Source organism: Brassica napus, chromosome C3 (genome assembly GCF_020379485.1).
Source record: "Brassica napus cultivar Da-Ae chromosome C3, Da-Ae, whole genome shotgun sequence".
NCBI classification, from domain to species: domain Eukaryota; kingdom Viridiplantae; phylum Streptophyta; class Magnoliopsida; order Brassicales; family Brassicaceae; genus Brassica; species Brassica napus.
In genome coordinates, this window is record NC_063446.1 from 22,669,497 (window position 1) to 22,682,284 (window position 12,788).

The 12,788-nt window shown below is 40.0% G+C and overlaps 3 protein-coding genes across 5 annotated transcripts; 1 reads left to right on the forward strand and 2 right to left on the reverse strand.

Moving 5' to 3' along the window:
* The first annotated feature begins 95 nt into the window (after nt 1-95).
* On the forward strand, nt 96-3,010 carry LOC125583325. 3 transcript variants are annotated; one of them, XM_048750002.1, is made up of 5 exons: nt 96-509; nt 754-871; nt 987-1,127; nt 1,252-1,306; nt 2,012-3,010. In XM_048750002.1, coding segments are annotated over exons 1-5 (339 nt in total). In that variant the 5' UTR covers nt 96-486; the 3' UTR covers nt 2,014-3,010. The 3 variants fall into 3 exon arrangements, with proteins under 3 accessions (XP_048605959.1, XP_048605958.1, XP_048605956.1); XM_048750001.1 differs by having other exon boundaries at nt 1,252-1,296; XM_048749999.1 differs by having other exon boundaries at nt 1,252-1,296; nt 2,017-3,010.
* Nucleotides 3,011-4,001: 991 nt separating this feature from the next.
* On the reverse strand, nt 4,002-7,023 carry LOC106388721 (serine/threonine-protein kinase BSK3-like). Its single transcript, XM_013828862.3, has 10 exons — nt 6,631-7,023; nt 6,376-6,495; nt 6,066-6,286; nt 5,863-5,998; nt 5,534-5,773; nt 5,369-5,454; nt 5,094-5,282; nt 4,866-5,018; nt 4,666-4,779; nt 4,002-4,575 (listed from the first exon to the last, which is right to left on the reverse strand). The coding sequence occupies exons 2-10, from the start codon at nt 6,458-6,460 to the stop codon at nt 4,324-4,326; spliced, it is 1,476 nt and encodes a 491-aa protein (XP_013684316.2). The 5' UTR covers nt 6,461-6,495; nt 6,631-7,023; the 3' UTR covers nt 4,002-4,323.
* A 531-nt stretch (nt 7,024-7,554) lies between these two features.
* LOC106388719 (FT-interacting protein 3) lies at nt 7,555-10,965 on the reverse strand. Its single transcript, XM_013828856.3, has 2 exons — nt 8,130-10,965; nt 7,555-7,974 (listed from the first exon to the last, which is right to left on the reverse strand). The coding sequence occupies exons 1-2, from the start codon at nt 10,841-10,843 to the stop codon at nt 7,683-7,685; spliced, it is 3,006 nt and encodes a 1,001-aa protein (XP_013684310.2). The 5' UTR covers nt 10,844-10,965; the 3' UTR covers nt 7,555-7,682.
* Nucleotides 10,966-12,788: the final 1,823 nt, after the last annotated feature.

Sequence of the window (12,788 nt, forward strand, 5' to 3'; positions counted from 1 at the left end):
AGTAGGTTTTTTCATTATGGTAGTTTTCAGATTACAAACAGTTAGCGCCCATCATCGCTCTCCAGCCATTCATATTATATAATAGGTTTGAAGAAGATGATGATGTATCTATAGATCAAAAGAAAACATTATCTTTTGGTTTCTGCAATAAAAGGGTTTTAACTTGGTACATTGTTCAAATCTATCTATATATATATATACTAATAAAATAGAATTTTCTCTCTTCTCCTACTGCCACATCAGCACATAGCATAGGGCAAATTATGACACATGTCCTCTCTCTTTTTAAATACTCTCGATGTTGTGGCCCTTTATAATTTTGTCATCAATATGAGGCTACTATATTTGTAAACGGACTCGGCCTTATAGGGCTAAATTTATCAGTTTTTTTAATTGGAGTCGACAGTAAGCTCTGTAATTCTTGGTGACGTATTCCTTCTAAAGGCCTGTAAAACTGATGATCTTCTGGGTCGGTTTGTTTCCTCGATGAGCAACGTATCGTCGTCCCGGTAACGCTTCTAATCGAGTTCAATTGAAACTGTAACTACTGTTAATTATTGCATTAATTTATAGCTCTCCGCTACTTCCTCTTCAATTCATTTTCAACGTGTACTAAATTTTTTTATATATAGAGAGACCCACCGAGGGTTGTTTCCGATAAAGTGTCATTGCCTTCTTTTCGTAGCTTACTATCTCTCTAACGCACAGATTCTAACAATGACTAATTCACAGCTTATTTTCACTGAGTTGAAGGCAGGGCAGTGTCGTCAGACTGTTGTTGTCACAAGGGTTTTGCGTTTTTTGGGAGGCACATGATGTCAAGAAGGGAGATGAGCCGATGGGTGTCGATATGGTTTTGGTCGAGGAGAAGGTACTTCGCATCCCAATAGCAATTTCCAGAATTTTTTTTTTTTATAAATAATTTGTTTAAGCCTGGAATTCAAAATAATATGTATATTGTATATGGTTTCTTTTCGTGGTGGCAGTCTACTATTAATCATACCTCTATTAGCGTCCATCGCCTAAATACGCTCCTCAGAGAAGGGGCCGTTTCTGAGAAAAAAAATAATCTTTGCAAAGCTTGCCTCTCGTATGAAAGCAAGATTCTCCCTCAAAACTTTTCTCGGGTTTGCTATCTTCCCACACTCCTATCCTTAATCAAGTGCATGCAAGTAGATACTCATGAACAAAGAACATATCTTTTTCTGTGTGGATGTATAAGGAACATTTGTTTCTTCCTTTTTTGCGCAGGTTGATTGCTGCTTTATGGAGAGATCTCTTGGACAGCTTTATTCCGTGAGTATTTGTTAGTATTCTTTTACTCTTTTCAGCTGCACAATGCTCTTTTAATGTTTTTGAAAGTGCTTAGGATAATAATTCTTAGTCACTGTCGATGCTGCTGACACTTATATTTTGTTGGAGTATTCCAAATACTGTGTCATATCATACTTTGAAAAGTGAAAACATAGTAATGTAATGATATAACTTAGAGGAACTGTGGAAGTAAATGCTTTCGAAAAGCCATTGAAATATTTTGAGATGACTACTTACTACTCATGAGAACACTGGACAATATAGTTTTTTCACATCTGTGAACTGATGCGAATAGCTAAAACCTGTTATAGAAAAATGTGTTTCCCTTGCTTGTCTTGCATTTATATACACTGATCATATGGCTAGAACAAGTCACTAACTTGAATTTATATGAGTCCTGACTCAAATGTAAACGAGAGAGTACAGAGGTCTGAAACCAACTTCTCTGCTATTGCATTGATGAAAGACTGAAAGTATTAAAATTACTAATTGGATCAAACCATTCTCTGTTGTTTAGAGTTCATGGTCCCTGAGATAAAGGGAAAACAAGGAAAGAATGCTTTTTATTACATGGTATCACCAGAATCAATCAATCTGTTTGGATCGTAACGATCTTCAAACACAAATGTAAAGTTTTCTTTCTTTAGATGGTTAGTTTTCAAGCAATACTAACCCGCTTTACATCAATACTATTCAGGACAGAGATCGATATGCTGTCTCAGTTTAGACACATGCACCTGCTTCCTTTAATCTGAAACTGCAATGAGGAACATCAAGATGATCATGGTGGGCGAGTATATGGAAGAGGGAACACTTAAGAACATATGTATGACTTGGATAACCCAAGGTGAGCTGCAGACATAAGCTGGAGATATGCGTTGGTGCAGCTAGAGGGGATCACTATCTCCATACAGGTTCCGCAAGAGCCATCATACACAGCGATGTGAAGTATGCTAAGTGCTAACATTTTCTTGGATGAGAACTTCAGGGCCAAAGTTGCAGAATTTGGATTGTCTGAGACTGGTCCGTATCTTGACCAGACACATGTGAGTACGACGGTGAAAGGAAGCTTTGCTTATCTTGATCCAGAGTACTTGACCAGACAACAACTGACTGGACCAGTCATTTTTGTGATGTGATTCTTAAGGTACTCTGTGGGATACCAGTCATTGATCCATATATTTCAAGAGAGAAAGTGAATTGATCGAATGTGCCACAAAGTTGGTGAAGAAAGCAAAGGTAGTAGATCATGGACCAATTTTTTGATGGCAAAGTAAAGCTTGAAAAGATTAAGAAGCACTGTGAGTTAACAGAGAAGTGTTTGGTCCAAAACAGGATTGAGAGGCCAAGAATGGGAAGTTATTTTGGAACCTAGAGTTTATGCTTCAGGTCCAAGTGAAAGACGATGAAACAGCAATATTGCATGCTTATCCAAAGGCTAGCATTGTGGGATCAATGGTGGATTTTAGTGTGGATCGAATTGGATATTTGGCAAGGTGTCTCAATGAGTTAAGTTTTGTGGAAAGAAAAGACACTAGATAAAAAAAGATCAAATAAGAGTTTCTAAATTACTATAGTGTTGTTTGTACAAGAGGGAGGAGAGACCACATTACTTTTTTATATCCGTTGCTTACATATTATTGTTATATTTTCTAAAGATTTATTTGCATATAAGCTCTTTAGTGTTGTGTAAAAAGCTCTAAACTTCACTATATTGAGGTAACCCAAGTGTTTCAGGTGATGTTTAAGCTATGTATAGCTTCATGGTGACTGGAGGGAGAAGGAGAGAACAAGGTTGTAAAGCTTAGTGTGAATGAGCAAATTGTTTATGAAAATGGTTGAAAGAAAGAAAAAACGCGATCAAAACCAAAAGAAAATTATTTAGCTAAAAAAAAAATTTAACAATGAATGCGAAGGAACAAAATTCTACGGGAGACAAGTGGAGAAATATTCTTCTGGGCCACGTACTCCAAAAGCGTTCAGACCTAAGATCACCACTATTATTGTGCATACGCACACATGACACATGAGACCATCTCATATCAAAATTCAAAACGAGGGGTTGAAACTATGATAGTCTGGAGCGCTAAGGCGCGAGGTTGAAGCTCTTTTTAGGGGATGAAATTTGTATAAAGTTTTACACTCACAGCAAATTATATTAGTCATGGGTTAACTTTCTCCAGAGATATTTATTACCCTCAAGACATGAAAAGTACCATACGCTTCTCAGGTTTGTTTGTCATTCTTTACTAGCTAGGCTGATATTTGGTGAAGTAAATACTACTTATTCTTTTTTCATTTGCTTTGAAACAACATGATGAACTGGAAGCAAAGTTTAAAAATTCACTTACCGGATTCAAAATCATTTCGAAGACAAAGTATTTAACCAATACGTACACAATGAAACTTCTAACATATTGCCACATCTAGAACATAGACAAAGCATGCGAGGATTGTTACTACTTTAAGAGGATGAAAGAATTTGTTATCTTCATTCAAACAAGATAATCACAAAACAAACACATGCATATACATGTTATTTTATGTTTTAAGTTCAACTATATTTACTTTGGTGCAACTATCATCTATTTATTCTTTTTTTATTTAATTGATTAGTGAGACCACTTATAATATTCCTCTTTAACCTAAGTAACTTAAAAGAAATGTATTCACTGACCACTATCAAATGGATAAAAAACAATTTTTAACTCACTAAAAAATAAAACATACAAACCCGCGCCGGAATAACACTAGTATATAAAAAAGTTCAGGAATTGGATTTTAAAGGAAGAGATTCCTTAAATGCCTATAAAAAGAGGCGAAAGAAGAGCAAGGGACCAAACACATACATCCCACATCACTGGGTCTGGTTTTGCAAATCTGTCTTGAGTGTTTTCCCCATCCTTGTGCTCAAAAGATTTAATAAACCACTTAAACTTTGTAAGATGTTCTTTCATCTTTTTACCAAAAGAAAGAACGAAAAAACCAATCTTAGGCGGTATATGTATCTCACTTCCGTTTGGAAGGTGAATTCCTCTTAGCTTCAAGGTTCGAACCCTCTTTAAGTGCCATTTGTGATTCGTTCTCCATCCCCAGGAAGGAAAGGGAAGCAGACTGGAGATAAGACGCCACATGCCACACGGGAGAGATCACTTGTGCTTGAATTGCATCATCTAATGCTTCTTTCGGCATGTCACTCATTAGGTAACACAGGCTACGCCGTGCACACACTGTTGGAGACACCATTCCTCCATCTATGAACTGTGCAAATTTTGGAAGAAAGCAAGGTTAATTAATATACTCTCCCTGTTCTTACCAGTGTGTGTGTATTTAGGTGCAAATGAAACAAACCTGCGTGTAATACTCAATGGCCTCTCTAAAGTCTTTTTGCCTGAAAGCCACATCTCCCTTCTTCTTGGAGTTCAAAGACTCTTGCATCTGGTCTGTCCACATTTGAAACGAGAGCTGCATTTCCAAAAACATTGCAACACAAGCACCATGAAGAACCGAGAAACCCCGCAGACCCTGAGTAACAGAGGCAAAGCACTTACCTCATTGGTGACACCCTCGTCGTCTTTGTACCCAAGTTTATCCAAGATCTCAAGCATAGCAGTCAGGTCCTTTCTTGAGCAAGCCTCACCGAGAGGGGACAGGGGAGACACCGAACCACTGTGAGGCAGACCCATTAGAACATGGGATGGGACCTGCGGTATAAACATTTATCTGAGTCAACATAGAGAAACTTGGTCTTGTTTTTTAATTAATGGCGTCATTAATACCTCAGTGTCCTTCTGAAGAGGTGTCAGGGCAGTGACCAAAGACTTTGTGTTTGGCCTCTCACGAGCTTCGTACTGGAGACAACGAGAAGCCAGGCGTACTAGCTCTGTGCCATCGCTTTCAGAGAATTGCCCATCAAGGCAAGAATCAGTTAGCGTCTGGAGATTTCTGTCTCTAATAAGATCAAGGGCCTACACAGAATCAGATTGAAAGAGAATCAATGTTCACCTCCATTATGTGAAAGGGTTGCAATCTCAGATGCTAAGAATACACTTACATGGCTAGGAGGTATATGTTTCCCGCTGAGAACATCAAGCAGAAGAGTTCCAAAGCTGTATATCACACTCTCTGGAGTAATCCTCCCTGTAAACACACACACACATGAAAACATTAGTCTCAACCATATCAATATTGGTTTTAAAAAACAAATTGATGATTGTACCAGTTCGTAGATATTCAGGAGGGGTGAAAGCAAGATTTGTGCTGTAACTTTTCCCATCTCGACTGTTCTTCATCAAGCCAAAAGTAGAAAGTCTTGGATTGCATTCCTCATCAAATAAAACACGGTAGGCGTTGAGGTCGTGATAGAGAATACGGCCTTGGTTGGTGCAGTATTCAAGAGCTTGTGCTAGATATAACACAACTCTTAGCCTCATTGTCCATTTCATAGGTTGCGTTTCCCCTGGGTTGCGTTGCACACACACACTTATTAGACTCTGACATGTAAACAAGATTTAGTTAAATCAAAACTACTGAGTGAGTGAGTCTTACAATGGAAAAGGTGTTTGGCTAAGGTTTCATTGGGCATAAACTCAGCGACAAGCAACCTCTCGTCACCTTCGCAGCAACAGCCGAGCAAATTAGCCATTCTCTCACTCCGCAGCTGACCAACCGACCTCGCTTCCTCCTGCACATTGGGAGAACACATTCTCTAACATGGAAGAGAATGAAAACAAAAAGTATAGATTACATACAAGGAACTGTCGTGCGTCAGGCCAGGCCATTCTAGTGAAACGCTTGACAGCAATCTTCTTTTGGTTCTCGAGTTTGCCTTTGTAGACGACATTGGGAGCCTTCTCTCCGTGCTCGGAGACAATATACTCCACAGCAAAACCACAAGTAGCTGACTTGAGCTGGTCTAATGTGTACTCCCGGAAAGCAGGCACATCGGTGATATCATTATTATCTCCATTTTCTGCATAAAGGAAAACAAACAAACAAAAGGAACACGAATCAGACATGCCTAAAAAGATCCAAGTGGGAAAGAAAAAGAGGTGAACTGACCAACATGAGGAGGAGCTTCAAGAACAGCTGTCTTGTGAGATGAGTTCCCACAACAACGACCCAGGTTAGAGCATTGGCCTCCCATCTAAACAAACGCTACAAAAATTTGATCCTAGAGAGCTGCATTAAATTAAAGAGGCAATGGATAAACAATCATTCCTAAAAAGAGAAACTTTCATTTAGTCAAACAACACAAAGAAGAAAAGAGTTGAAAAGGACCGGACTTTGGTGGTAGTTGGAGATAAAAGGCCATACCTTGTCAACTCGGTGAGACTCTATAGTGAGTCAACTCGAGTGGGTTACAGCAAACTGAGTTGAAAAGAGGGAATTAAAGAAGAGGGCAAATTCCTCGACCTGGAGCCAATAAACCACTATAGCTACGATTCACACACGATCCACGAACTGTTCTCTATTTAGGTTTGGGTATCCTCGATTCCATCAAAACAACGCTGGACGAGACGAGAGATAGAGGAAGAAACAAGACAAAACAAGCACAAGCAAATGCACGTGCTCTCAATAAATTTAATATTTTCTTAAAAAAAGAATAATCAATAATAATAGAGAAACCGTATCTCAATCGAATCGACATGAACGTATGTGTTTCATGTGAAACTTTGCTTAAACAATCCGAAACTTGTCGAAACCAATTTAGATCAGATCACAAAGTTTATATACGTGCATCTACTAAAATACACATCTGTTAATTCACCAAAAGCAATTATTTTCTTTTTCAAGCCAACAACAAGACAGAGAAAGCAAAGATAGAATAAGCCAAAATATAAGTTACCGACAAGTTGATGAAATGTTTTTAAAATGTTGAGACTCGAGAAGACAACCAAAGAATCTGCCCATTCCTCACCATATGCCCCCAAAAGATAGCACCGCCTGTTTAAAACAAGTGGTCGTTCTTCTTCCCGTTGCCTCCTGCTCCATGCCGTAATCACTAACGGTCTTTTGTAATCACACAGATACTAGTCAAGGAGGGAAACTACTAATGACGCACAAAGCAGTGTTGGTTTTGTGATGTGTCAAGGCCCATGGGCTTTTATGGACCTCTGTTTTCATGGATCTAGTTCGGTCCGTTTTTTTTTTTTTTAGGAAGTTCGGTCAGTTTTAACAATGTGAGTGTGATTCAATCATCGTTAGTGCTTGTGGATTTGAGGAAGGAGGGAGTTCATGAATATGCAAGATTCTCAACTTTTATACACATAGATTGAGGGATAGATACAAATTCAAATTTGAAGAAGATGAAGAGTTCTATATAGAGATATATATATATGTTTGTTTGAATCCTCACGAAACACGATTCAGAGCATAGAGTCTGTCATGGCCGGAAGTCGCCGGAAAAAGTTGAGCGGAGCCGATGGAATGCGGTGTCGGAGCTTAGGGTGCCTCATGAAGTAGTAACCGGAGAGGAGAGCAAAGAGCTTAAAAGGTGTTATGTAGAGAACCATTGCAACGATGAAACAGAACGTCACAAAAATTGCGGTAGCGCGTGGATCACGCCAGCTCAGCAGAGCCTGCACGCGCTCTCCCTGTGCCGCTATGTCTCCAACCACCGTCTGTATCTTCCCCGCCACAATTCTCAGCCGATCATACCTGTCAAACAACCGTGTTAGAGGTTCCAGGTTCGAGTAACCATAGGGACGAAGCTAATATTACATTTATGGTTTCGGATCGGGAGGATTACTAGCTTCGGTCCCGAACCTCATAGTATTCAAAAAAATAAATAAGTAAATAACTTGATCACTTGCCTCATTTTGACAATGTCTGGAGCCTTGATGGTCGGGAAGATATCAAACTCCTCGTCCAGCTCATCAGCATTCACACTCTCCGCGTAAGAGAGTTTGGTGTCCATATGAGGAGGAAACCTCGGCTTAGACCTGTAGTTCCAGAACCCAATCACAGCCATATACAGAAACACAGTCGGCAAAATCATCTCCGGGAACATCACAAGCATCGTGTACAGCACGTGCACCAGCGCCGTCGTCACCGGCGTCCTCCAGCTGCAAACTTCTCCCATCCATTTCCACACCGACATCACTCCCGAGAACACCGCGGTGAACCTAAAGAAGTTGGCCTTGCTTCTCCTCATGCTGAAGAGATGAGTCTTGGCATCCGTCATGTACTCAACGACTTCTCGTCTAAGCGGCGGCTCCGACCTGCCTAGGCGAGCCACGATTATGTTGAGAGCCTGGGCTCTAAGCATTTCTTGTAGGTTTACGGATAAAGGCTGCGTGTAATGCATTTTCGGCAAGAGTGGTTTTGTGTATTTCATCAGCGTGTTGGAGACCGATGTGCAGGTGAACCTCACTGCTAAGTGAAGCTCGCCTCTTTTCTTGAGACCAGATGGGGTTAGAACTAGTAGAGGGTACGCGTTCGTGTAGACGCGGCCCGTCTGAAGAGTAGAGAGTCTGATACGGACTTTCCCAATGGTCTGATCTCTGTTGTTTCCTCCGGCTGCGAAATGCCCGTTGTCGAAGACGCAGATGGTTAAGACCGTCGCGGGGTCGAAAACCTCCCATGTGTACTGCTCATTGTACTTTGGACTCAAGCTGTTGATTACAGTTCTCGACCGAACCCACTTGTGACCGTACTTGGCAACAACGTACGTGTCCGAAGTACCTTTCCCGTCTCGATTTTTAACCGGGTGGAGACCGTTTGCGTTGAGTATCCCAAGCTCCAAGACACCGATCGCTTGTTTCCAGAGCGGTCTCGCCGTCGGCCTTAGATCGCTGCTGTAGTAAGTAGACTCGTCAAAAACATGGTAGCCTCCTTCAAGAACCGCGGCCACGTGGAGCCTAGTAGCGAACTTCGCTCTCTTGGCTTTGTCCTCATCCATAGCGTCTGAGATCGAGTCTTCCAGATGAAACCAACGGCTATGGAACGCTCTATCATCAGTCCGTCTCTCGATAGCGGAGAGAGGGATCACAGCTTTGCCTACCGGCTCGTCTCTGTTGGCTGCGGAGTGGTCTTCCACCGAGAGGACCAGGTGTTCCTCAAACGGCTCCGCGACTACGAACATGAACTCCTGGTCCCATCTAGGATGAAAGCTTCTCTGAGAGACTTTAGTCTTTAACATCTGGTTACCGATCTGGATCCTCACAAAGGCTTCAGGGAGACGTGACTTGTCGGAGACGATGATCACGTCTTGAGCCTCTATTATCCTCACCCTTAGGTACCATAGCCGAGGAGAATGGTAGACCTTGGACCGGAGGTTAGCTGATATGATGTCCGAGCTGTCTGAAGATGTTAACGAGTCTGAGAAGACAGCATCACCGAAAGCTTCATCGGCTTGAGTACCTTCCCAAACAGCAAGCATGATCTCAGCTTTCTTCTTCTCACCTCTCTTGTTCTCAAGTCTATACCACTCTGGAGCTAAAGGACTATCGGGAGGAACACGAGATCGAACCTCATGGAGATCAAACCGGACGGTGCCAACGTAATCATCTAGGACAAGGTCTTTATCCTTGACGACTATTTCAAGAACGTTGGACTGAAGATTCTCTTTAGCAAATGCAAAGACTTGGTTCCACTCCGGATCCGAGTTCTTGTCCAAATGTCTTGTAACTCCTTTGAAGTTTCCTATTTTTACTTCCACGTAAGGGTCTAGGCTTCCCGTTAGGTCTCTGTCGGGGAGGTCACGCGCCTTCACGTCTCTAACGAAGAGAAACCTCATCTCTTCGACGAGATCGTATGTGCCTACGGGCCTCTGCGTACCACGAACTATTCGTCCTCCAATGATCCGTCCACCTCCGAGGAAAGGGCTCGTCTCTTTCACAGTGAAATCTGATGATGGGCCTGGGCCTGGGCCGTTGTATTGGACTACTCTTGGAGGCATGGGCGCAGCATCTCTCATCTCCTGCATCCCATAGTTCATCGTTGTCGTCGGCTGTTGTTGTTGGTTCACTGAAGGCGTAACGTTATAAAGCGTACGTGCTTTAGGCTTATCAGCAGCAACCATGTTAGCAGCAGCTGTGATTATGGACTTCACAGGTTCTTGACGTGGACTAGGAATATAAGATCGAGGAGACTCTGGAACCGGGGTTGGGAGAGAAGGTGTAATAGAAGGGTCTTCTGTGATGAAGACTCTCAAGCCAAGCTCTCCACGGGCTCTAGAGAAGACGCTGCGTTTCTCTAGAGGGTAATTGAAAGGAGCTGCTTCGGAGCGAGGAACAAAGGATGTTCCGTTGACTCGGACTTTGCCAAGAAAGGGCTTAGCATCGGTTCCGTCTTGGTAGCTGTAGACATGGGCTTCGAGTGTACGTGTGGAGAGGAAGGAAGGATCAGAGACAGCGAAGTAGAAAGACTCGTGCCAGACGGGGTTCGGGTCGTTGGGTTTGGTGGTTGTGCGGAATATCTGGTTGTCGAACTTGAGCTCCACGAACGGGCTACATGAGTTCTGCTTGTCTGCGTTAAACAGGCCATGTGCGCTTATGACTTCAACGCCAAGCTTTATGTTGCTCATCGAAGCTTTTTGTTAGAACTGAATCACCTTTATCAAGAAGAGCTTATAAGGCACCTTTTGAAGTTTTGCTCGTTTTGCAAAACAGAGGAGGACAAGAAGCAAAAGACATGACTCGGTCTTTAAAGACTAAAAATCATCTGTCTTAATCAGAACCACTAGTAGTAAATGAATAAACAATATTAGCTTCTTGGAAACTACGGCAAAGAAAAAAAAAAGTGTAGATAAATCCAAATGTTAAATGATTTTCTCTACAAGAGTTTCGTGTTCTGTTTTGTACTTGATCCGCGTACCTCTCTATTTCCATGAAAATAACAGGGTTTATTTGTGAACTCACACGCGTCCCTATGGGACCCATTCACGGACCACAACCATATAGCCGGTACTACGAAACATCTCAGTACCAATACGTCTGAAGCGTTGACCGCAACCCAAACGTCAAGTCGTTTTTGTTAGAGACTAATCGTTTGTTACTCAATATTAAGGTCAGCTAACGTATTTCTTGGGTTTTAAATAAATTAAAAATTGAAGTATCCCTGCTTCTTTTATTTGAACTAGATCTTTTTTCCGCGCTACGCGCGGATAATACATTTAAATTTGTTACATTTATCATTTTTATTTATATGTGAATTTTTGTATATTAAATTATATATAACTAATTTTTAGATCTGATTTTTTTTTATATTTTTATTTTGAAATAAGTATTTCTATTATATGTAACACAATTAACTAATAAAATATGAAAATCAAGTCTGAGATTTTAGAGTTATGTAAAAAAAAAATATTATGTATAGAACATAAATTATCTTAGTTTAAAAGATCGGAATCTCATCTCGAATAAATTCATGAAAAGAAAAAGTACTTCATAACCTACTTAAAATATAAAACTCCCTTTTCAAAAAAAAAAGTGTACTTAATAATATTTTTTTACGTATAATAGTTAAAAACTGACAATTGAATATCGATCCAGAATATTAGTTTAATATATCTAATTGGTAAAATATTAATTGTAATAAAAAAATTTTGAATTTTATACTGAAACCTTGACAACAAACTTGCAATTTAAATTATGACGCAATAATATATATATAGGCGACTTATTCGGAAAAATAGGATTAGCGATCTGAAATATATAATTCCTTGAAAATTTGTACGTGCTATTGAAATTATTTAGGGGTGTTCAATCCAGATAAAAGAATCGACTAATTCCGAATCAGCGAACCGAGATAGAGAAAGTGTTTAAATCTGGTAATACTGAATAGATGTCATTTGTGAGCAGCCGTGAATTATGTACATGGTTTGGTATATAAACCGTTCAAATCGAATAAACCGATCAATTAAAATATAATAGTATAAGTATGTGTAATTTATGTAGTATAATTAATAATATATACCAGATTTATTTTTTTACTATGATCCTCATATACTACGGGGAAGAGCCGAAGAGAAGCCGGAGAGAAGCTTTTGGGTTGAGGAAGGTGTTGGAGATTTGCGGCTTCATATAATTAGATTGTTTGAGTGATGCTTTTCCAATCAGTGATTATTGCATATACGTAATTGCGGCAATTTTCCTAAAGTTGAATATCCTGAACATCTTTATTATTTAGAAACTCGGTTTTATAAGATTATGTCGTTTGTTTTTCGAAAAAATTCTATGAATGTCTAAATTCTATAAACATCTTTATTTGATGTGCACGTCTCTCTACTCGTGGGTATGGTTTTGTTTGGATATGGTCAAATTTATAGATTACGTATAACCTATGAATCAAATTATGTTGCTACCGTGTTAGAAATTACAAAACTTGTATCTGATCTGTTTTCCGATTTCACATCTCAATCATGGTTTTATATTTTAATTTATATACTTATATAAATTTCAAATTCTGTTGCTACGCAAGGATTGTATATTTTAATTTATATACTTATATATTTATTTATTGATTTTTGT

Bases quoted from the DNA above. Each gene is read 5' to 3' on its own strand.
- LOC125583325 (XM_048749999.1), top strand. From the start codon at position 487: ATGAGCAACGTATCGTCGTCCCG. The intron at 510-753 runs GTAACGCTTCTA...ACTGAGTTGAAG, and splicing joins AGCAACGTATCGTCGTCCCG to GCAGGGCAGTGTCGTCAGAC. The intron at 872-986 runs GTACTTCGCATC...TCGTGGTGGCAG, and splicing joins TGGTTTTGGTCGAGGAGAAG to TCTACTATTAATCATACCTC.
- LOC106388721 (XM_013828862.3), bottom strand. From the start codon at position 6,460: ATGGGAGGCCAATGCTCTAACCTGGGTCGTTGTTGTGGGAACTCATCT. The intron at 5,774-5,862 runs GTAAGACTCACT...AACGCAACCCAG, and splicing joins AGCCAAACACCTTTTCCATT to GGGAAACGCAACCTATGAAA. The intron at 5,455-5,533 runs GTACAATCATCA...GTGTGTTTACAG, and splicing joins TCCTGAATATCTACGAACTG to GGAGGATTACTCCAGAGAGT.
- LOC106388719 (XM_013828856.3), bottom strand. From the start codon at position 10,843: ATGAGCAACATAAAGCTTGGCGTTGAAGTCATAAGCGCACATGGCCTG. The intron at 7,975-8,129 runs GCAAGTGATCAA...GTTGTTTGACAG, and splicing joins CCAGACATTGTCAAAATGAG to GTATGATCGGCTGAGAATTG.